This window comes from Paramormyrops kingsleyae, chromosome 10, assembly GCF_048594095.1.
Source record: "Paramormyrops kingsleyae isolate MSU_618 chromosome 10, PKINGS_0.4, whole genome shotgun sequence".
In the NCBI taxonomy this organism is placed as follows: domain Eukaryota; kingdom Metazoa; phylum Chordata; class Actinopteri; order Osteoglossiformes; family Mormyridae; genus Paramormyrops; species Paramormyrops kingsleyae.
Genome location: NC_132806.1, coordinates 34,507,915 through 34,531,095, shown reverse-complemented (window position 1 = coordinate 34,531,095; position 23,181 = coordinate 34,507,915). Strand labels below are relative to the sequence as shown.

The 23,181-nt window shown below is 45.1% G+C and overlaps 1 protein-coding gene and 1 long non-coding RNA gene across 2 annotated transcripts; one reads left to right on the top strand and one right to left on the bottom strand.

Moving 5' to 3' along the window:
- Positions 1-443: 443 nt before the first annotated feature.
- Positions 444-5,033, top strand: LOC111848937 (uncharacterized). Its single transcript, XR_002839423.2, has 3 exons — positions 444-1,349; positions 1,462-1,657; positions 1,765-5,033. It is a non-coding gene; the product is annotated as an uncharacterized lncRNA (long non-coding RNA).
- A 12,463-nt stretch (positions 5,034-17,496) lies between these two features.
- Positions 17,497-21,535, bottom strand: adrb2a (adrenoceptor beta 2, surface a). Its single transcript, XM_023821280.2, has one exon. It carries the CDS (start codon positions 21,193-21,195, stop codon positions 19,984-19,986), a length of 1,212 nt encoding a protein of 403 aa, XP_023677048.2. The 5' UTR covers positions 21,196-21,535; the 3' UTR covers positions 17,497-19,983.
- Positions 21,536-23,181: the final 1,646 nt, after the last annotated feature.

The window sequence follows — 23,181 nt, the reverse complement described above, 5'->3', positions numbered from 1 at the left end:
TCATTCATCCCAGTTACAAGTTAGCCGTTGCTGGTGGTGTTCATTTCAGTGTTTTTTTTTTTTTTAATTTTGATTGGTAATTAAGTGTGATGGATGAGGATGGGTGGGACGGGTTATGATTCAGGACATGAGCCTCCTTACTGTACCAGCCTCCCCAGTGTGAACTGGGGGACTTTATATTAACAGCGGGACTTAGTCTATCACCTTTCTTCGTGAATGATGAGTTTTGAGTCCCAATCCTTATAAATTTCAGCTGGGAATGATGATAAAAATTATGCTATCATTTTACAGGAATACTTTTAGGTGAATAATTATGCACATTCTATTATATATTATTTAAATTATTTTTGGTTGACCATAAACTGATACGGTGTACAGTTTATCTTTAAATAAACTATCACCAAATATTTACCAAAATTTTATTTACTAAAAGAACCGGACAGCAGGCCAGTATCCTCGCACTTCCAATTATCTAACACCAGAGGGCAGTGTGGGATATTAATTCTCCCTTGGACGCTGCCCAGAGCGCAAAAATACAACAAATAAAAGGTTGTCTGATCAGTTGACAATTTAATTATAGTATATTTAATTATAATAAGGAATGTTAATATAATTTAAAATTGTGAGAAAGTACACAACAGCTGTGTAAAAAACCCCGTACTTTGAAAACGATCTAATCTAAGCAGTGCTTAACTCCGTCGACATACGGATGGCATTTAAGTTCATCTGCTCGGACAAATTCTTCCACAGTGACGTTTGCCATCACGCTTACAGCATGTGCTCTATGTCTGCTGTAAGCTTGCCCTCTCGCTTAAATGTCTGACCCTGTGAATTCTGCACGCTAAAGGAACAGGGAGGTAGGGAGGTTACTCTGTTAAAGTCACTGTTCAGTGCGTTTCGAATAACATGCTGTTTGTCTGTTAGGTTATTTGTTTGTTTACTGAGGAAGTAGCCGTGTGCTGACGAGTTAAGCTACTTTGTCGAGTTAGTAGTGCTAATCGATAGCCCTAACCTTAACCCCAAAAAGCCCTCTAAAACCCTAACCCCTAAAACCTAACCCTAAGCCTAACCCTAAGCCTAACCCCTAAATCCTAACCCCAAGACGGTGGAACTGCACGTGCACAGAAAGGCTCGATCGAACACCTGGTTTACATCCCTCTGTCTCTCCATTTCGGTATCCATCATAATCAATTCTGAGAGACATTTTTATCAAAACCCAATTTGTACCTGACATGGTATTACAAAACATACCTCTCTTTTTTTCTCAAAACATTTTGCTACAAACACAGATGAGTCTTGCCACAGACAGGCTGATGATCCCTGGTATTCACATAAGTAAGGAGACGGAGGTAATACATACATACTGTATATATATATATATATATATAATCAGAATGTTTTGCAAAGGAATAACCCAACTCTGTTGTCTTTGACTGTCTTCTTCGTTCTTTTATGCTCCAGGGTTGGCTGGGCTCTGTTGGTCATGACCTCACTGAAGCAGTCTAACCGATACACATATATACAGGGATACATCGTATCTAATATCCCTGGGCACCACGATAGACGGCCGCTCTTCACTGCTAAACTTGGTCTCATCTGGGAGCAAGATGCCAAAATTGTAGGCAAAAAGAAAATAACCCCACAGGGATCAATGAAGGTATAATCACTATCAAATCCAATTTATCAATATATAATTGTTAGTAGAGACCCTGTGCCTTTATTAACCCTGTTAGTGTCTAATTTTGTACTCTGTCTCATATACAGGGGTTAGACAATGAAAGTGGAACATGGCCAGTAGAGTTTGAGGTTTCACCCAGTGCATGGCCTGGTGACCAGTCTTCACTGATTGCACATTCCATTGGTAATTGCAGAGTGTGAAGGCTGAATTGGCAGGGCAATAGCACAGCTGTACATAAAATGTTGCAAATCCACACAATATAATGGGAGACATAACAAAGTTCAAAGGAGGACAAATTGTTGGTGTGCGTCTCGCTGGTGCATCTGCGACCAGGACAGCAGGTCTTTGTGGTGTTTCGAGAGCCACAGTATCCAGGACAATGTCAGCATACCCCCATAAAGGACGGACCACATCCAGCAGGAGTAACTGTAGATGCAACAGGAAGCCGTCTGAAAGGGATCTCTGGATTGTATCCAAAAAAAACCATATATAACCACAGCTGTCCAACTCACTGCAGAATTAAATGTGCACCTTGACTCTCTTGATTCCACCAAAACTGCTCGTCAGGAGCTCCACAGGGTCAGTGTTCATGGTGAGGCTGCTATAACCAAACCTTTGGTCACTCGTGCCAGTGCAATACGTCAATTTCAACTGTGCCAGCAATGCAAATATTGGGCTGTGGGCAATGTGAACCATGTATTGTTCTCTGATGAGTCCACCTTCACTATCTCTGCAACATCACGACATTCCCTAGGCCCAGTACCTGTTCTAGATGGGCGAGTCACTGCCAAGAGCTGCCAAGCCATTCTGGAGGACCATGGTTGAAACATTGTACCCTGAAGGTGGTGCCGTGTATCAGGATTATTATAAGGCAGCAATACACACAGCAAGACTGGTGACAGAGTGGTTTGATGAGCATTACAGTGAAGCTGAACATCTGCCATGGTCTGCACAGTTACCCGATATGAATATTATTGAGCAACTTTGGGATGTTTTGGAAGAACGAGTCAGGGAACGTTTTCCTCCACCAGCATCACATAGCGACCTGGCCACTGTTCTGCAAGAGGAATAGTTCAAAATCCCACTGGCCACTGCGCAGAACCTGTATCTGTCATTCCCAAAGCAAATTGATGCTGTATTGGCTACAAAAGGAGGCCCTACACCATACTAATAATTTAGTGTGGCCTTTTATTGTCCAACCCCTGTATATTCATAGTTTCTTCTAGTGTTCCAGTCTTTAGTGCTGGTAGTGACCCCCTCCTGTTCCCTGTAGCTTCTGGTCCCTTGTGTGTGAGTAGTAATGGTCCACACCTGTTCCTTGTCTCCCCCTCCTTCCCTGGCCTCTTGTCCATCATTGCATTTCTTTCCTGCATGTTCCCCGGATGTGATGATGTTGCTTTTGGTGCCTCTCAGACCTTCCCGGTGTCAGTGTGGTCTTTCATACTTTGTCTTTCACCTCCCTGCCTTGTGTTTTGACCCCTTGTGGTCCCTCATATTTCTGGTGTCATTTAAGTTCAGTTTCAGTAAAATCCCTTCTGTTTCCAGTCTGCACTGTGGATCGTCCCTGACCGTGTTTTTGTGACAATTACTATTTCATTTATTGGATTTATTTTGTATACTAAAATTTTTAATGATTAGAAGTAATCCTGACCGTCTAAAAACTCATAACACTATAGCAGCGTCAGACCTCCTGATCCCAGGCGTGGTGCCCTGACCCACTAAGTCTCTCTCCACCTTCCATCTCTTACAGTCATTGTTTTACTTTTTATAACTATTGTTTCACTTTAGTATTGTTTTGGGCATGCACACCATCTTTAATAATACTGCATGTTTAATATTACTGGTACTACTTTTGAATTTATTGTTTCAATATGTACTTTAACACTTTAAACATTTTAAAACATACCCTGCACAGCAAATACATGGAGACTCACTGAGTCTTGACAAAGCACTGAAGGTCTTTGCAGGTCTTTCTGTTCCTCAGGATATTGTGGGTGGTGTTTTACTTAATTCCCCTTCAGCCATGGATTATTGATTCAGTATCAGGCAGCTGCCAGTGGTAGCTGTGGTAACCAACCGTGGTAACCAGTGACATCCAGAGCATGGCTAGCTACACGGCGGGGGTAGATTGGGCAGAGGGGTGTGGGGGTCTTGTAGGTTGTGGGAGGGGAGCAGTGTTGGTGGTGTGTGAGTCATTGTGTGGGCTGACGCAGTGACTGATGCAGAGCTGCAGTGGGTTATTTTGCATCCGCCCCGCTTTCCTCTTCCCTACTTGGTTTGGGTGGAAGTTGAAAAAAACATCTGCTGACTGCTACTCATAATAAGATGAAATAAACTCTTTTTCATCCAGCTCCCCACTCTTTATTTCTGTATACACACACACACACGCACATGTAGGGTAAACATATCCTTATGGGGACCGCACATTCATTTCAATGGGAAAAATGCTAACGCTAACTATGACAACCTTAACCCCTACCCTGCCCTAACCATAACCATAAGTAACCTAACAAAATACAATATCATTTTTAGTTTTTTCATAGCAGTCACCGATTTTTATAAAATAGAGTTTTCCCTTATGGGGACCAGGAATCCGGTCCCCATAAGGGAAAAAAAATGGATATTTATCACGTTATGGGGACATTATGTCCCCATAAGGATAGGTAAACCCGCTCGCACACACACACACACACACACACACACACACTCTCAGATCTGAAAGGCCACATTAATGGTATGTGGTTTTATTTTCACATCTTTGGGTAATGGATGCAACATTCATGAAATCTGGTGGATAGTTTAGATTAGAGATCTGTGCCCATGTATGGAAAGTTGGGGATGTGATCATATTGCTGTTTGGCCCTTAACCCTGATGGCCTCGGTGATCGTGGTTCACTGTCCTCTCAGACCCCAAGCTCTGCTCACTTGTATGTCTTTTTGGACAAAAATATCTGCTACATAAATTAATGTCAAACACAAAATTCATTTTTAATCTGCTACAGGAAAAGCTGCTCATTTTGCTGTAATAGACAAAACCATCCTAGAATTCCGGAATCTGGGCAATTCAATAGCAACTACATTTCCATATATGTGCAGCTCAGACAGTAATATATTGGTACGTTTAATTAGTATTTAGAATAACAGGTAATGTTTTTCTCACAGCCCTAATTGAGTACTTATTAAACCTATTTTTTATATACTAGAATATTTAAGGAATGTAATCAGACTGAGCATCGTAATTTAAGGTACAACAGTACAACAGTAACTGGCCTAACCCTAAGCCTAACCATAACCTAATTTCCTACACAAGCCCAGGCCCTGTTTAGTGGCCGACGCCCCCCCGGCTGCAGCAATAACCCCCCGAGCAGAACCGGCAGCATGCGAACAGACCACAAATGTTCTGTGTTATCTGTGGCATTTTTTGCAGCTCAGAGAGATGACAGCCGATGCACATGATCACATGCAGCCACCACTGTGGTTTATCTGAGGGTGTGTGCATGAGGAGGCTCTCAGTATGTGGGGGGTATGGGGATGTGCAGCCTCTCAGTATGTGGGGGGTATGGGGATGTGCAGCCTCTCAGTATGTGGGGGAATGGGGATGTGCAGCCTCTCAGTATGTGGGGGGTATGGGGATGTGCAGCCTCTCAGTATGTGGGGGAATGGGGATGTGCAGCCTCTCAGTATGTGGGGGGTATGGGGATGTGCAGCCTCTCAGTATGTGGGGGGTATGGGGATGTGCAGGCTCTCAGTATGTGGGGGAATGGGGATGTGGAGGCTCTCAGTATGTGGGCGGTATGGGAATGTGCAGCCTCTCAGTATGTGGGGGGTATGGGGATGTGCAGGCTCTCAGTATGTGTGGGAATGGGGATGTGCAGGCTCTCAGTATGTGGGGGGTATGGGAATGTGCAGGCTCTCAGTATGTGGGGGGTATGGGGATGTGCAGCCTCTCAGTATGTGGGGGGTATGGGGATGTGCAGGCTCTCAGTATGTGGGGGGTATGGGGATGTGCAGGCTCTCAGTATGTGGGGGGTGCGGGCATGTGTTGTATGCGAGCATGTGTATGTGCAGGTTTTGTAAGAAGAGACCATATCAAACCCAGTTTTCTGTAACTTCTTTGTATTTCCGTCTTCTTGTCATAAATCTATTGGTTGTCAAATGCAAAACTGCTCTATCCCTTCCTGTATTTAAATAGCTGCTTTGTTCGTACATGTCACTTACTCCGTGCACTTGGACAGTAACACTGCAGTCGTGTTCAGAGTTTCTTAAAGATTCTGGAGGGCTGTTGTGGAGAAAGGCTGGCAGACTGCATGGTTTGTGAAAACAGCAGAGTGGGTGAGAAGCTGACGCGATTTGGACAATGCTGCGGTTTCGGCTCAGCGGAAGTCAGAGCAGGCACTGAGGAGAGCGTCTGCACGTGACGATGCAGTGGCCAGTGACACAGTCGCTACGGTCACACCCACTGAGCAGCAGTGCTAGCATTCAGCTTGAATGCTGCAAAAACACATCTATAATGGGAAAGAGCTGCTGCGAGACTGATTGTACGAAACAATGTAACTGGGGCTTCTTTATTCTTCTTACAGACTAAAGAAAAGAATCAAATAGATTGTGACAATCTACAGAAACAACTGGAATCCAGGCTCCCAAACATGGATTTGTGGTTGTCATTTTGTGTTAATTATGCTGGATTTTTTTGTTAAAATTGTACCTTTAGTTATATTCCGTACTGACTGTTTATCACAGAAATACTTAGCAGCATTTATTTATATTTTGTCTAACTATAACGTTTTTGTCAGCATTTATTACAAATACATCCATGATGATGAGCCTTGTGATCTACAAACAAAGTGAGCAATTCAAAGGTGACAGCGGCAAGGAAAAACTCCCTAGAAAGAAGAAACCTAGGGAGGAACCAGACCCAAAGGGGGAGCCCGTCCTCCAGGGGGCAGCAGAGGAAGCCCTAACCCTAAGCAGACCCAAAGGGGGAGCCCGTCCTCCAGGGGGCAGCAGAGGAAGCCCTAACCCTAAGCAGACCCAAAGGGGGAGCCCGTCCTCCAGGGGGCAGCAGAGGAAGCCCTAACCCTAAGCAGACCCGAAGGGGGAGCCCGTCCTGCAGGGGGCGGCAGAGGAAGCCCTAACCCTAACCAGACCCGAAGGGGGAGCCCGTCCTGCAGGGGGCGGCAGAGGAAGCCCTAACCCTAACCAGACCCGAAGGGGGAGCCTGTCCTGCAGGGGGCGGCAGAGGAAGCCCTAACCCTAACCAGACCCGAAGGGGGAGCCCGTCCTGCAGGGGGCGGCAGAGGAAGCCCTAACCCTAACCAGACCTGAAGGGGGAGCCCGTCCTCCAGGGGGCGGCAGAGGAAGCCCTAACCCTAACCAGACCCGAAGGGGGAGCCCGTCCTCCAGGGGGCGGCAGAGGAAGCCCTAACCCTAACCAGACCCGAAGGGGCAGCCCGTCCTCCAGGGGGCGGCAGAGGAAGTCCTAACCCAATGAATAAAACCCGACTAATGTAACGTTTACCGATTATTAAAACTGGACTTGCATACCATCCAGTTTAGGCTGATTAAACCTAAATGTGAAGCATAACTGACATCAGTGGAAACTGACATCCGACCTTCAGGGTGTGGCTGTTAAGGCCATTTATCTTGAAACACCCTGTTTCTGTTTTAACAAAATATAGAAATGACATAACTGCTTCAAATAACCTTTGTTGTAAAAGCGGAACTCTTTAAAGAGACTAAATGCAGTTTTTTATTATTAAAAGGTTTTGACAGTTTTGTTACCGTATCATAATTAAGATCCAAGAATCAATAAGAAGCAGATTCAATGAGCAAAATCGGAATCAAATTTGAATCGATACAATATAAATGATACCCAACCCTGTTGGTGAAAGAGACAGAGAGTGATTAGAGCAGAGAGCTAAATACGATGCTGTCGTCAGCGCGGGTTGGGGACGGTTCTGTGCTGAATGTCATCTGCGTGTACTTGTATTATTATGCTATCATATTATCATTGTATCAGTGACATAAAATGGTTTTAAGATGGCAGCAGTACCATTTACCCCAATCATTTCTGGAACAATATATCGTCCAACAAAAGTAGCTATCATGACGGGCCTATCATGACGGGCCTATTATGACGGGCCTATCATGACGGGCCTATCATGAGGGGCCTATCATGACGGGCCTATCATGACGGGCCTATCATGACCCACTTCTTGCAGATGAAGCAGACATGTAATCAAAGCACATCAAGTCTGGGACGACCATTATCTCGCCCAGTTCACCTTCCGTACATTCCCTGACCAGTACAATGATTAATACCAAACACATCATTCTCCATCTTATTTTCTCTCATAGTTCTATTTATTTGAAAGCTCAAACACCAGAATATAAAACAGATGGCATGTTATGGCTAGACCAGACCTACATTAAATGAAGGCAATTAGCATCTGGTCCCACAGTTTAAACCCATATGGGTTACAGCACTGTGCTGATTTTCCATTTCAGAGAACCGATCCTCAACATTTCATTCCTGTTTGAACACAGCAAATTAAAGATGTGTGACCGCAGAGTGAATGTTATACAATTTTATATAGAAAACTGTGAATTTCAAATTATAGCATTTGAGTGGTATCAGTAGGGACGGCCACAATGTTAAGATGAAAGTAAAAAAATAATTACAGGATATTCCTTCGAAAGGAATGTTCTACTGGGCAAAAAAACAGCCCCTTCTCATTCTTGCAGACCTGCTATGCCTAACCTCCGCATGTTCTACATTCACGTAACTTCATTTCTCGGTATTTTGAATAACAGACGTTCAGGATAGCCAACCACATGGTTACCACACGGTGTGCGATACACCTGGGTCTGTTAACTAAAACACGTTTTCTATATGCAAATTAATTCAGTATTGTTAAGGGTTATTTCGTTATATCAGCCCACCATGAAACAAGGCATCTGTCCTCCTTCAACATGCCCTGAAGATGTTTTTATATTTGCAATGATTTGGGAACTGTGTTCTGCAAGCATGTAGACTAACCAGGATAGCAGAATCAGGGATTGTTTTTTTCTTTGATTCCTTATTCATAACCTTATCACAGTCACAAGAAGAAGTGCCTTTATTTATACACTCACAGGCCATTTTATTAGGTACATCTATTCAACTGCTTGTTGAAGCAAATATCTAATCAGTCAATCACACACCAGCAACACTATGTATAAGATCATGCAGATTTAGGTCAATGCAGATTGTGCTCAGGAGCTTCAGTTAATGTTCACATCAATCACCATAATGGCGTAGAAAGGTGTTTTAAGTGACTTTGAACGTGGCGTGGTTGTGAGTGCCAGACTGGTTAAAGCTGATAGTAAGGCAACAGTAACTCAAATAACCACTCAGTACAACCAAGGTATGTAGAAGAACATCTGCACACACAACACGTCGAACCTTGAAGCAGATGGGCTACAGCAGCAGAAGACCACACTGGCTGCCTGTCAGCAGGCATCCGAGTCTATAAATCTTGACAATGGAAGACTGGAAAAATGTTGCCTGATCATATGAGTCAATTTTTACTGTGACATTCAGATGACAGGGTCAGAATTGACATAAACAACATCAAAGCATGGATCAATCTTGCTTTGTGTCAGCAACTCAGGCTGCTGAGGGTGGTGTAATGCTGTCTGGGGTATTTTCTTGCCACACTTTGCGCCCCTTACTTAAAAGTGAGCATTGTTTAAATGCCACAACCTACAGGATTGTACCTGAGGACGTGACCATGTCCATCCCTTTATGACCACAGTGTACCCAGCTTCTAATGGCTACTTCCAGCAGGATAATGCTGGAAGAGTATCTCAGACTGAACATGACAATGAGTTCCCTGTATTCAAATGGTCTCCACAGAGACCAGAGATTTGGTGCAACTGGAGACTCACCACATGAAGGTGCAGCCGACAGATCTGCAGTGACTGTGTGATGCTGTCATGTCCATATGGACCCAAGTAGCTGAGGAAAGTTTCAAACACCTTGCTGAATCTATTCCGTGGAGAATTCTAACAGTTCGGAAGGCAAAAGCTGGTCCAACCTGGTACTAGCAAGGTGAACCTAATAAAGTGGCCAGTGAGTGTATATTATCCACTCTGTCAGAATTTTACTCCAGTGGACTCAAATGATTCCTTTTGTAAAATATATGTGGTCATCATCATTCGGACTTGCTAAAATAAGACAAATTTGTTTTTAGTCCTCTGTAGTTTAAAAAAATCATTAAGTCATGTTCCCATTTAAAGGTTAAATCACTGATTTCTAGCATGGAGTTTGAGGGAATGGCTGCCCCTGCAGCGAGATGTTCAGTATCTGCTTTTATGCCCCCTCACCTTCGGGCTGACAGACATGACAGTAAGCATTCAGCTGAGGTAGCAGAACCAAGTCCTCCTTCAGAAACCTTACCACACCCTTAATGAAAGCCAAAGGGTGTGGCTGCATGTGTGACAAGCTCTACTGAATGGTCAGAAAGGCTCACTAACCTAATGTCAATAAGCCCAACAATCCCAGTGTAACCTAATATACCAATCTCTTAAAATTCCATTAGTGGACTGTTTGTCTGTGCAAGGCTCCTTACCACAGACTCCTGGAACCTGCTGGGTTGGTACTTTGCATATGGAGAAATAAAGGTGCCATGGTAGAATTTGCCAAGCAAAGGTTTGGGGGAAGGGTCCCTTCCAATTCATTTTGCTGAGCAGGGGATTGGGGGAAGGGTCCCTCCCAATTCATTTGGCTGAGCAGGAGATTGGGGGAAGGGTCCCTTCCAATTCACTTTGCTGAGCAGGGGATTGGGGGAAGGGTCCCTCCTAATTCACTTTTCTGAGCAAGGGTTTGGGGGAAGGGTCCCTCCCAATTCATTTTGCTGAGCAGGGGATTGGGGGAAGGGTCCCTCCCAATTCATTTTGCTGAGCAGGGGATTGGGTGAAGGGTCCCTCCCAATTCATTTTGCTAAGCAGGGGATTGGGGAAAGGGTCCCTCCTAATTCACTTTGCTGAGCAAGGGTTTGGGGGAAGGGTCCCTCCTAATTCACTTTTCTGAGCAAGGGTTTGGGGGAAGGGTCCCTCCCAATTCATTTTGCTGAGCAGGGGATTGGGGGAAGGGTCCCTCCCAATTCATTTTGCTGAGCAGGGGATTGGGTGAAGGGTCCCTCCCAATTCATTTTGCTAAGCAGGGGATTGGGGAAAGGGTCCCTCCTAATTCACTTTGCTGAGCAAGGGTTTGGGGGAAGGGTCCCTCCTAATTCATTTTGCTGATGGGGGGGGCACCATCTTGTGGGCCCTAAAAATTGCTGGCCCTCTTGAATCTGCTGGGGTATCCATACCCCTCTGACCCCCTGACTGATATGAACACAGGCAATTAAAAAGTCATGTTCTCTGAGTTTAGACATCGTGTGACTATATGGAAATGCCCTTTGATTCTCCAGTTGTCCATTTTTTGCACTTATTGACACCATCTGCTTGCAAGCAGCCTCACCAGCCTTTAATTATACATCATAGATCATATCATTAGCCTCTGGCACCTTTATCTCAATTTAAATAGGTCTAAATATATTTTGCTTCTCATTCAGGAAATATCTCCAAGTTAAAGGTTGTGTGATAAATACCAAGTGAATGTGTGGGAAGGAGCAAGAAACAAAGAGCGACTGACTGAAAGGGTCGTATGCTTCACGTTTAGGGATATCTCAGAAAGGCAAGAACTTGGGAGCAGAAGCTTGTGAGAACAGAGCCATCTTATCAAAAGACAATTATTCATAATCATGAACATTTTTCCATGCGTATGTCTGAACCTCAACAAATTCAATAATGAACCTCCTCAAAGAGTCCTTGAATTAGCCTTTTGTATAACATACATTATTTCTTTTATCATAATCACTGAGTAGACATAAGCTAAATGATGAATGTCTGTATATCTGAACCAGTTAAAAATACTGTAGGTGAAAAGGCAGGAAGAAAGAACACGATTCACTCAAAATGACTTTGCTTTATTTGGTGCATAATGACGTTTCTGGCACCAATGGGTGTCCTTTTTAAAGCCGTTTTCAAAGGATAGTGCATTTAGCGGGTGACCATTTGTTTCTCTTGTAGCCATTACTGCAAGGCAAAGGCATTAAAATAGCCTCCCGGTAACTGGAAACAGGTGAAAGTGACGGTCATTGGCTTCTAATTAATGATGTCAAATGATGTCGGCATAAAATCTATTGTTACACTCATAGAGTTTGTGTGAGATGTGGAAAGTATTGGATTTGATTTATATTTGGATCTGTTTTGTTGTGCCGATGACTGTGTGTGTAAATTACCCAGCTAAACAGACAAACCAAAGGAAAATTTCATTTCATAAAGTTCCTTTTATTTCTCTGGAGAAACACAAGGCTAACTTGTGCAGGATGGTGGCATACTGGGCTGATGCCAAGTGTAAATAGTGAAAATTGTTGTGCGTAGTTAATATGTCATCACCAAGAAGGATGGTTCTTGGTGTTTTTGTGTTAGTTACCGATGACAGAATGTGCTATGGCACTTCCAGGGTATGCAGTTTGGCCTGTGTACCGCCCCCCCTCCATCGGGATGCTAATGGAGAGCATCCTGGCCACATGCCCTGGACCCAGGGTGTCATACCTGTATATACCTTGACCATGTACTATTCCCTGCTGCTGATTATGAAAAAATGGTGTTTATGGTGATCGGCCAGGCATGGTTGAGGCTGAACCCACAGGAATGTTCCCTCCTAGAACATTAGACAGACTTCATGGGCCACATCATCATCGGGGAGGGCCGTGGCCACCGATCCAAAAAAGACTGTGTCTGTATTTTGTAATCTGACTTCATAAAATGCTTATGTAATCTGCATCTGGATACACAAGGAGAAAGTTTAGTTTTTTCAGACATTTTAATGAATGGTCATAAGAGCCAATAGTTGATCACTTGAGCTGAAAAAAAAAAAATTACAAGCTCCATTCAGGCTTATTTGTGTTTAAGGTTTTTAAGATACTGCTGAGTGAGCATGCAGGTGCTCACTGTGGCATTTACATAGTGGGCACCGTGGGCACCGCGTGCATGGCATTGACATAGTCGGCACCGTGGGCACCGTGTGCATGGCATTTACATAGTGGGCACCGTGGGCACCGTGTGCATGGCATTTACATAGTGGGCACCGTGTGCATGGCTATTAAAGCCCCTGGCACACATCTGTAAAGCCCATTCTGGTGCCTTTCCCGGAGCGCTCATGCCGCCACTTCCGGCTTAAAAACTCGGATTGCGATATCTCGGAGCAGCACAGAGGATCCTGAGTTCAGAATCAAAGATGGCTGCGCCTTTTATCAACAGAAGGGAAAGTTGTAGTTTTATACTGTTTAAGCACTACTTCTCATTTGTGGTGAGGTGGGGGGGCATTAAATCAGGTCAGGACAGTTTGGGGAGCATGCGCTGATGCAGCATGTTGCCACACTCACCACACGGCGATAATCTTCCACAGAATCTCTCCAAGGAGTGTTACATTATTAAAGACATCTGGCCTGGTCTCATTTTTAGCTGTAAAGGGACTGATGTGGCACAAGATGTGGTTTGCTGGGAACATCCCCTTCGCTCAGAAAGCTGTGCCACCCTCTTCGTCTCGTCTAATCAAAACATTTGATGTTGTCAAAAACTCAGTGATTGCGCAGCACAAGGTGCCTTCTGGTCTACAAAGCTGCTTTCATTCTGATCCTGTCTTTGATGAATCTGCTTCGCCGGTTTGTCTGATTACGAAGCCCAAAACGAACCACAGTGCTGCACAAGTGCAAGCATAAGCAGGATTATAACAAAACATCAACACCTGCTTCTGGGAAAAGACTCACATTTCACTCAGAACGTTCTTCTCACAGGGTTATGCAGGACTCATATTGAATAGTAAGTGCATGGCAGTGTGCAGTATTTGAGGTGGAGCACCAGACCAGCAGTAGTTACCAAACTTATAAATAAGCTTCCAATTAGAGATAAACAGATCAATTACTTCAGAATGTTCAGGCTTCCTGTTTCTGGAGATAAATGTTTATTAATATGGTGCAGGGAGAAGCCCGAGGAGTTTAAGGGGCATGAACGAGAAGGATCTGGGAGGTGTGGTGACAGCTGGCGACTTCATGGGTGCAGAAGGTTGAGCCTTCGCAGACCGCCCGTCGTCCCCGACAGGAAGCGCAAGACCGACCTTTTCTCGCTTTAAACACAGCCACAACTTACCGCTCATGTACAGTGACATATTTTTTTCTCTTTTGAAGAGCATTAGCAGTCACAAATGTTCTAATTGCACAGAGCGTTCAGGGCAAACAAGGTGTCACCACGTGTGAAATGAGGCACATTTTTCTGATTGAGAGAAGACTGAGGATGAAAGGCAGCTGTTTGTGCAAGGTGATGGTTCATGTATAATTCTGCATTTTGAGGGCAGCAGTCATGTCCGACTCTTGAATGAATCTTTCTTTTGAACCAGTACTTTGTACAGAGTGGTCCCCAGAATGAGGTTAACTGGGGCAGGGGGAGGCTTATACTTTTTACGGGGGGCTGAAGAGGAGGGAGTCATGGCTGAGGATTAGCACCTTGTTTCACTCATGGATGGGCTGCGGTCATGGGGGGGGGGGGGGGGGGGGTGCCTATCGGTGCCTGCTTGTTCACATAGTCACATTTGCACCCTGTATTCATCCGTAAAGTGATGGGCTGCAAAAAATAGACCTCAAAGGCTACCAGTGCAGGGCAACTGCAGGCAAACATCCAAATTTCTCATGGCATCCATGTTTGGGTTTTAAGAGCAGTTTGATTGGGGGGCGTCAAAGAGCCAGTGGAGAAATATCAGCAGAAATACCTCCAGCTGGATTCTGAAACATTACAGTTTTTTATACTAGTTTTAGTACTTCACTGCTTTTCTTGTGAAACATATGCCAGCTACTCAGCCACCAGATACCCTGTGCTACTGAAATGTTTTTACTGTAACATAAATTAATTGACAAAATTTATTTTCTGCTGCCCTGGGGAGGGGTGGGTGGGAGAGTCTTGCCTAGGGTGCAAGACACTGAGGGCTGGCTCTGAGTAACCAGTTTGTTCTTAGATGTGAAATGAGCTGGTGTATCTCTGTCGGTTTTATGTTTGTCCCAGTCTTGGTCTTGCCAGTAACTGGCCCCAGCATCCAGCTGTAACTTCACTGGATTGTGCTCCTTGGATGTCTGCAGTGATGTGTGTCCATTAAGTTCAGAGCACAATTCCAGCTAATTGTACCCCAGATATACTCTGTATGACTGCAAGTGCGTGTATTTACTTGGAAAATGATTCACAGACAAATAACTGGCATATAAACATAATTAAAACATGGGAAAAGGGAACCGTAACCATGGGCAACCGCTTGAGAGAGGTTTGGTATATTTGTCTTGGACTTGCATATTGATGCCATGCTTTGAGGTTTTGCTGTTTTAACCTTAGGTTTATCTAAATAATTTTTTAGGGTCCGTGCACAGATTGGAAAAAAATATGTCTCTCAGATTGTACAGAACATGCAATTTGGACCGCAGCTGTGGTTTATGCAGGACCCAGGGGAAATGTCGTAGGCCAGAGGTCGCCAGAAGGGGCTCACTGACCTTTGACCCTCTGCTCTCCAGGGCCTATTTAGTGGAGAACATGGTGCTCATGTAAGCGGTTTCCTCTTTGAAAAATTAGTCTGAACAGTCACTGAAAGTAAGTCTCTATAAAAAATAGCCTCTGGCAATAGCAGGAGGAATTCTTAGTGAAGGTGAGAGGCAACATAAGCGGTGAGCAATGCACTGACACAAACACTGGCTAAAAATGGACTTAATATTATTTTGATAGACTGAAGGCATCCGCCCATCTTCCATAACATGGGTCACAGTGAGCTGGAGCCAATTCAAGGCCATAGGGCACAAGCTAGGAGGACATCAGGGATGGGATGCCAACGCATCGCAGGGCACTCAGTCACACACACGCCGCGGGCACCTTGCAAAGCCAGGCTGTAATGTTCAACTATACTGTGGTATTCAGAGAAATGCAATGCAACGGATGTGAAAGTAGGACAGAAAACATTTTAACCCTAACATTTTTCAATGCTGTCTTGTATATTTACAGCGGAAAATACATGATAGTGTATCATTCAGAGAAGTTATTTGTAGTTATACGTTGCAATTTACTGTTGAAGTTGGTATTTGTTTAACACCTATTTACATTTTTAGGGTCATAGTGAATGAGATTCCGAGTGATGAAATCAAACTGCCGTCTATTAAAGTTTATTACTAGAAGGAAGAAATTTAGAAGGAGAAACAGTATCAGTAGCAGAAGAGCCAAAGTAATTAGGTCGTAAATTGTAATGGCGCAGAGCAAGTATCTTTGTAATTAGGATAATTATTCCTGTGGGCCAATTAAGATGAACGGCTCGGTTAGGTGTGTAAATGTCACTTTAATGATTTGATCCAGCTAGAGGCATTTAAATGGCACGGGAATAATCTCTTGATGAGTCTCTTCTAGAAGCTCCTGGGTGTCTCCCTGTGTAACCTAAGCCATGTTTCACTTCTGTACAGGGCATCTTCAGGAGTCCCTCGAGGTCCCCACAATATGTCCGCACAGCTAGTCAGACTGCTGGTCACTGCAGTCACATGCTTCCCACAATCTCTCTGCACAGCCAGTCAGACTGCTGGTCACTGCAGTCACATGTCCCCATCCATCATCTGATTGGCAAGTATGCAAACCGTGGAATTTTTATTTACAGTATTCTTTCAAATACTGTTTAGAAATGGCTTCTTCATATGACATGGACCCCCCCGATTTCCGTCACCTGCTCAAAAGCAGACATGACAAGTGCTGGGCAGTCAGGCCTATTTTGGTGGTTAATCATTAACATCCAGGCCTTTGAGGACTAGTGAGGGAAACATGTAAGCGGAGAAGCAAATTTATCGCAGCGAGCCATTTGAATTTCTGCAGTGTGTTATTAACGGACCAGCCGGTTTCTGTGGTGAATCATGTGCATTTGGGTAACCAGGTGCTGATAATTGCACTCAGACATACCCAGGGAAACGGCAGAGCATCTGTGAGCATCTACTGTTTGTCTTTGTGAATATCCTCACAGTGGACTTTTCAATGACTCTTCTGATTAGACTCTGTCCAGCTCTCTGTTCTCAGGGCTGCCAACTTTGGTCAGCTGGCTGGAGTGAGATTTTCTGTTCGAGACAAGTCTGCACACGCGTGCACATGCATTTATATGTATGTAACAGTTTTTCGACCATGTAAATAGTCTGTAGGGTTTGCAAACTATTCCATCACTTTTGATATAACTAATTTAGGTTTCTTGCGTGAGCGTGCGAGTCTGAAAGCGTGAGTGTCACACCAGATGTGTGAGAGATGTCAGCCCTGGGTTTCTCTTTCTGACTCCAGCAGAGAAGATCTTTCATTTCCCCATTGTAGCTGCAGCCTCCCAATCAACACCTGGCTGGGATGCACCATAGTTGGAATGTGGCTTTTTGGCCTAAATGTTGCCAGTTGTCTAACTGGAATCCAGAGGTGTTAGTTTGCCTTAAGCTTAACTGTAACTTAAGCACCCTAAGTGTAGTTTAAACCTGGTCTTTTGTTCAGTGGAGTGTCTAGTGTAAGCCACTCATACTCAGATGAGTCTCTCGTTGGGTTTGCCTTTCAGACTCTGCCCTGCCTGTTTGTTTGGCACCCCCCCCCCCCCCATCACCGCCCCAGAATGTAAATATTTGAGAAATATTTAGTTGCATGCAAATAAATGCCATAAAAACAAGGGAAACACCACTGTCAGCATGACATGCATGACGTACAATATTTATTAACCAACACTTACCAGAATCACCATTGAACAGCTGACTTTTTACATCATCACCAGATAAACGAAACACAATAACAATCAAATGACATCTTGTGCGTAAGTAAATAATTAACAACGTAAACATCGAACTGGAGGATCAGGGAGACCCTCCTCCATGCTGTACAGGTAGGCGGCTGTCGAACCCTCGCCCTTTGCCCCCGGCTGGGCACTCCTATGTCACTTCCTGTTTGGCTGGGCCCCTTGGGGCATGCAGGTGCCGCCCACCCTCCTGAACCTGCCGGGCTGCTGTCGACGTGGCTGCATCCCCATTAGGCACAACCACTCGAACCAATGTCCCCGGCACTGATGTGCCTGTTAATGATTGATTAGAGAGACCATGTGTGTCAGTACACTGACCTTCACGCTCGGAAGGCGACGGGTGAGGATGAAGGAGACCTGGCTGGCCCCAGTGGCTGCTGGGTGGGGGAGGAGGGGGGCTTCCTGGAACACCACAAGACAGCCATGGGCATCCCCAAATCAAGAGGAGCCGTATCTACACCAGCCAAGCCCCCTCGGGGGGGAAGGCAGCGTTTGAGGCAGAAGAAGTGCCACATCTTGCAGATTGTCTCAGAGTTCACGTCACATTAAGCCGCAGAAGGTGACACTACCAGCAGATGGCAGCGTCAACAGACGCTTCAGGCCACTTTATTTATTTTTGTCCACTTGTCCAAATTTTGTCCAAAGTGCTTCATAAGACAAGGAGAAGATCATGCCACACAAACACGGGAGCCAGGAGCCACTGCACTTCACCGAAGCATTCATTTAGTAAATAGTTAACCTATAAATAAGTTGCATGCAGTAGACATTTCTGTAACAGCTGAGCAAAGCGTTTTTGTTGGTTAAACATTCCCTTTTTTTTGCTGTTCACCACAGTGTGATGAACCTTGGAACAATACGAGTGACAACGAAACAGATATCCGTATCTGACAGAAAGAGCTAGACGTTCAGCATAACCAGGAACGTAATGCAAAGTCACAGAATAAATAAGTTCACAGACTTACACTTTATGTGGACATAAGCACAGAGGGACCATCGAAGACACAGTGACATACATACATACATACATATATATATATATATATTTCTTTTTGAAAGGTAATGGTTCACAGTTTTAACGCGGCACATTGGACTTCGCATGCAGAGATAAACACATCACTGACCCAGATTTCATAAAGCAGAGTCCACTGACCTGGGATGGCCCCTTTCAGCCTGAGCTGGACGTGAGGCGTCCACTGTGTGCCCTAACTGCAATTGTGCAGCATAGTGCCCTAAACACAGACACTGAGGGCGAGAGACCAAACAGACTGAAGTATTTGAGCCTATAGGGAGGAGGCGCTGTTTAGGACATACAAAGAGAATGTCAAATGGCATGGACCTTATATTTTAAGGTGATATATTTTCAATGTGATGTGTTACTTCACAGTTACATTTCCGAAATTATTACCATATCGGTGAGTTGAAACACCACACGCACATTTCCACATTGAAGCTAGATGGCAGTGACTCTTAGCGAATATTTCAATTAAAAGCAATTTTCCCTTAAGAAAGTGTACAGAAAGCCGGAGATGATCTCCATTAGCGTTGTTACTGCAGCTCTGGCAGTGAGTCCTGCACTGGAACCGCAGCTCTGCAGCCGCGACCAGCTGCTTGGAGACCTCGGCAGGAAGGGCCATAAAGGGGGACAACGAGGACAGCCTTGCCACTATCATGTGCCGAGTGCTCGGCTAGTCCGATTTTGGGCAGTGGTGTTTAAGCACGGCTGCCAGTCACACGCGCAGGGCGCTGCAGGGAACGTGCAGCTCGCTGCTGTCGCATTGCTGGCAGCGGCGCACACTCCCGTCCACACCTGTCACTTCCCCTCAAAGTGTACAGTTACTTCTTTTCAGGGAAGCTCACAGACGGCCCCTGTGCTCGGTGAAACCTGCCTTCACACGGAACGCTTCACAAATGGATGCCGGGAAGCGGAGTTCGACCGCATTGCTCCTTGAATCCTCCCTCGGTTCATCCCATTTCACATCCCATTTCACATCCCGTTTCACATCCCATTCTCAGAAGTAGTCCTCCTGCACAGCTCGCATAAATTACTGTGTAATTAAACAAGCGACCTCGGGTAACAACCGTATGACGTTGATATTCATTTTTTTGGCTGACAGAAAACAAGACCTGTTTGCTGCCTTCCAAGTGGACAATTTTTACATTATGGGTCTTATAAAAATAAAATATAATGAGGTAGATGAACAGAGTAGAAAACTGCTGTTTCCCAAACTCATCGGGATCGACATCACTAGGCTAGCTTGGGTACAGTATGTAAGTCAAGTTAATGGTCTAAATGCAATGAAGCCTGTTTCCCAGCCCTGCCTCCTTACCAGAAGGAGAAGGCAGACTCCCATAGCCAACAGGCAAAGTGAGGGCTCTCTCCGCGAGGGGCTCACATGCTGCTGACCGTGGCTTTGCCGCAGTTCCCATTCGAGTCTTTTGCATCTGCAGAATCAGAGCCCGTCTCCAGCATGTTCTCAGACACGTCGTATTCCTCCAAGTTACCCTTGTTTCTCAGCTGTGCTTTCACTTGCCAGCTGTGCCCACTGTAAAAGTATCCGTTAGGGGGTCCCAGTTTGTGGAAAGGAGGCCTCCGCAAGCAAAGGATCTCCTGGAAGGCATAGCGGAACTCTGGGCTCCTGCAGTAAATCAGGGGATTGAACACTGAGTTAGCATATCCTATCCAGTTCAAGATCTTGTAGGTCAGATCAATGTTGTCAAACTTCTTAAGGGCCACCACTATATTGAGAATGAAGAAGGGCAGCCAGCAGAGGGTGAAGATGCCCATGATGATGCCCAGGGTCTTCAATGCCTTGTGCTCCTTCAGGCAGAACCTAGGTTTCTTCCAGTTCCTCGCTTCACCATTGTGGTTCTCCAGAGCCAAGTTGTTGTTCTGGGCATGAAAGCGTCCCTCACACCTGTCTATTTTCTTCAGCTGCTTCTTGGCCTCCTGGAAGACGCGGCTGTAGACAAACACCATGACCACTAGGGGGATGTAGAAGGAGATGATGGAGGACGTGATGGCGTAGGCTGGATTGGTGTAGAATTCGCAGCAGGTGGGCTTCTCGAGGCAAGCTTTAGCCTCTATGTCATCGGAGACGTACCATTCCTTGAGGATGGGCAAGAAGGAAATAAGCCCAGCCACAGCCCACACCAGCAGCACTATAAAGCGGGCCTTGCATTTGGTGAGCAGGGATTGGTACCGCAAGGGCGTTGTGATGGCCAGGTAGCGGTCCAGGGCGATCACACACAGTGTCTCAATGCTCGCCGTGACGCACAGCACGTCAACGGCTGTCCAGAATTGGCACCAGAAGTTTCCGAAGTGCCAGGTGTTGAAGATGATGTAACAGGCCCCGAAGGGCACCACCACTAGTCCCATCAGCAGGTCGGCACAGGCCAGGGAGGTAATGAAGCAGTTGGTGACCGTCTGCAGCCTCTGGAAGCGGGCAACGGCGGTGATGACCAACACGTTCCCGAAAACGATGCCCAGGACCAGCAGAGACATCACCACGCCCAGCAACACCATCTCCACCTCCAACGCGCCAGGGTCCGAGGAGGAGCTGTTAGCCCCAGCTGATAGTCCCAGTGCCTCTGTGCTTCCCATGGTGAGACTGGCATAGGAAGTCAGAAAACAGGAAGCTGTCGGGGTCGGTCAAAAGCGGCAGGAACTAAGTAAACTTACATATACATGTCAAAGTAAAGAAAAGGCGGGAAAAATAAGAAGAAAACCTTGAAGAAAACCTCAGGCGGCTCTTCTTAGTGTCTTCTTCTCACCCATAAAGTTAAATATGGCTTTGGTTCAGTAATTTAGCCTGTCTACCCACTTATCCGTGTCTCCGTTAGTCTCCGCTCTCTCTCTCTCTCTCCCTCTCTCTCTCTCACTCCCTCTCCCTCACTGTTGCGCTGCACTCTACTTTGAAACACATGAAGCTCACTAGCATAGGATGTCGCTCCCAGAGCTCTTATAGCACGCACTGATGACCTCATAGCCTGGCAGCAGCCAATGAGCAGCCTGGCTGGCCGAGACGGCTGCAGGCTGGCCGGCTTTTCAAAGTGCCGAGTCGATGGCTTTTCTGTTTGACCGAGGAAGCCGCTTCTTACCACAGCGGAGAGCTAGCGAGCTGCAGGCTTCCCCAGAACATTCACACCACTTAAGGCAAGCATTTCCACTTTTATTACGCTTCAGATGCGACTTGAGGATGGAACTATTTTCATGGATTATTTTAAATGATCATCACCAAAAAACTGTGCTGATATTTGATACAGACAAAGACAAAAGAGTAATAAAACATCATAGGTTTTTTAATCTCAGTTTTTCTTGGTATAGGTCAGATCAAATAATATTGTTATTAGATAAGAGGATTGCAGATCAAATAAAGTGTTTCATAGGAACCAAATAATAAGGATTTTAGGTCTTACTACCATTCTTCACACACAGTCCTGAAGTAGAATATCAATGTCTGTCCATTTTCTAAAGGGATACTTGTGTTTAATTAGAATAATCACATCAGCAGCAGACAGGGATCTGTCATGCCTTTGCTAGGGGTTTGTGTTGACTTGGGGGGGGGGGGCTGGAGCAGCATCAGTCTGGCATACCTTCCCTGAGAAGCCTTCACAATGTCAAGCGCATTCACAGCAGTCAGCTGCTTTGAGGATCTGAGACTAAACAGAACAAAATGTTACAAGCTTCAAACATCTCGCACGTAAGCATGTAACAGTGTGAGGCGCCAGCACATCGTTCCCTGGTGAAACTGAGGAATTCAAACGCCAAATTAGATATACTACCGTAGTAATATGACGTATAGTACACTATTCGTTGTACCCCAAATTGATTGATGGTACATGCCACAAAAATGTTGAACACACAATATAGCCATAAATATAACGACACTGGCATGTTAATTTTTAAACAAGTTTAACTGGTGTAATATTATATGTGAGTGCATGTGGATTATGTTTAAATTACATTGTGGGGACCAAAAACCAGGTCTTCACATCCAACATCAGTGCCTAACCTCACAGATCCTCTTCTGGATGAATGGGCAAAAATTCCCATAAACTCACTCCAAAATCTTGTGGAACACCTTCCTTGAAGAGTGGCAGCTGTTCTAGAGTCATGGCCAAAAATATTGCCCCCCCCCCCCTGCATTTATGTCAGAAAACGCACCACTTCTCTCAGAATAATCAGAAATTCTGGTAAGGTGGCAATAATTTTGTCCAGGCCATTTTTGACATTTTGTGTGGAATGTCTCAGATTTGTTTTGGCTGGTTTGTTTTTTCTTCTGCTTTTTAGTGTGCTTCCAGTACCAACAAGAGAAATAAATATGGCAATATCAAAGCATTTGTAATTGCAACAATTTTCTGGGAGAAATGGTGCGTTATCTGACATACAGTAAATGCAGGGGTGCCAATATTTTTGGCCATGATGTAGCTGCAATGGGGGGACCAACTCCATATTGATATCTATGGATTTAGAATGGGATGTCATACAAATTCCTGTGGCTATAATGGCTAAGCGTCCCAATACATTTGTCCATATAGTGTACCTTGAAAGATGTGCGTACTAACTGTAAGGACAGTGCATTAGGAA

What these genes read in the sequence shown, in the direction of transcription:
- adrb2a (XM_023821280.2), bottom strand. Translation starts at nt 21,195, where the DNA reads ATGGGAAGCACAGAGGCACTGGGACTATCAGCTGGGGCTAACAGCTCC.